A 595-nucleotide genomic window follows, 5' to 3' on the forward strand; every position below is an offset into this window, starting at 1 on the left:
CCCATCACTGCCTCATTCTTCCACTTCCCCTTTTTTTTCTCTTATCCATCACATACATCCTCATAAGCTTGAACTCACTTGGAAATCCCCACTATGAGTGCTATCGCCGACTGGAATGGTGAATTTCACCCAAAGGCCCTTTGCTGTATTATTCAGTGATGCTATAAGGTGCATGCCATCAGAATAGTAACTCGTGCGTCTGTGAACAAAAAGGGGAGAAAATATAGGTATGCATCTGGAACAGCAAATACGATAAATAATTATAATATTTGATATTATTCACTCACGAATAAACACTGGAACACATACCCTTTCATCACTCGGCATAAATGCGTAAATACCTATCTACTTTGTCACATCATTATACAGGCATATATTATTATTACCTCATAGAGCAAGTTGTCCTTACCTGTAGACATTGATAACACCTGGCTTATCTCCAAGGGCTTGATACCAGAATCTGAGGGTGCATTCCTCGACCCCCGCGCGAACCACAGGTGAGTGAAGACGACCTACTACCTGGGTCACTGGCTCGACAGGTATATTCAAGACTAGGAAGTGACCTGGAAGCGAGGGAAGCGAGGTGTACCGAGTG

The 595-nt window shown here is 43.2% G+C and overlaps 1 protein-coding gene across 1 annotated transcript in view; it reads right to left on the reverse strand.

The window, feature by feature from the left end:
- The window catches only part of LOC119592708 (MAM and LDL-receptor class A domain-containing protein 1-like), a 10,183-nt gene that overhangs the window by 8,624 nt on the left and 964 nt on the right, over positions 1-595 (reverse strand). The window contains exons 3-4 of the mRNA XM_037941642.1: positions 410-563; positions 79-199 (exon numbers count right to left, since the gene is read on the reverse strand). Of these exons, the coding sequence (XP_037797570.1) occupies positions 79-199; positions 410-563 (275 nt within the window). The remainder of the gene's footprint in view (positions 1-78; positions 200-409; positions 564-595) is intronic.

This window comes from Penaeus monodon, chromosome 30 (genome assembly GCF_015228065.2).
Source record: "Penaeus monodon isolate SGIC_2016 chromosome 30, NSTDA_Pmon_1, whole genome shotgun sequence".
NCBI lineage: Eukaryota > Metazoa > Arthropoda > Malacostraca > Decapoda > Penaeidae > Penaeus > Penaeus monodon.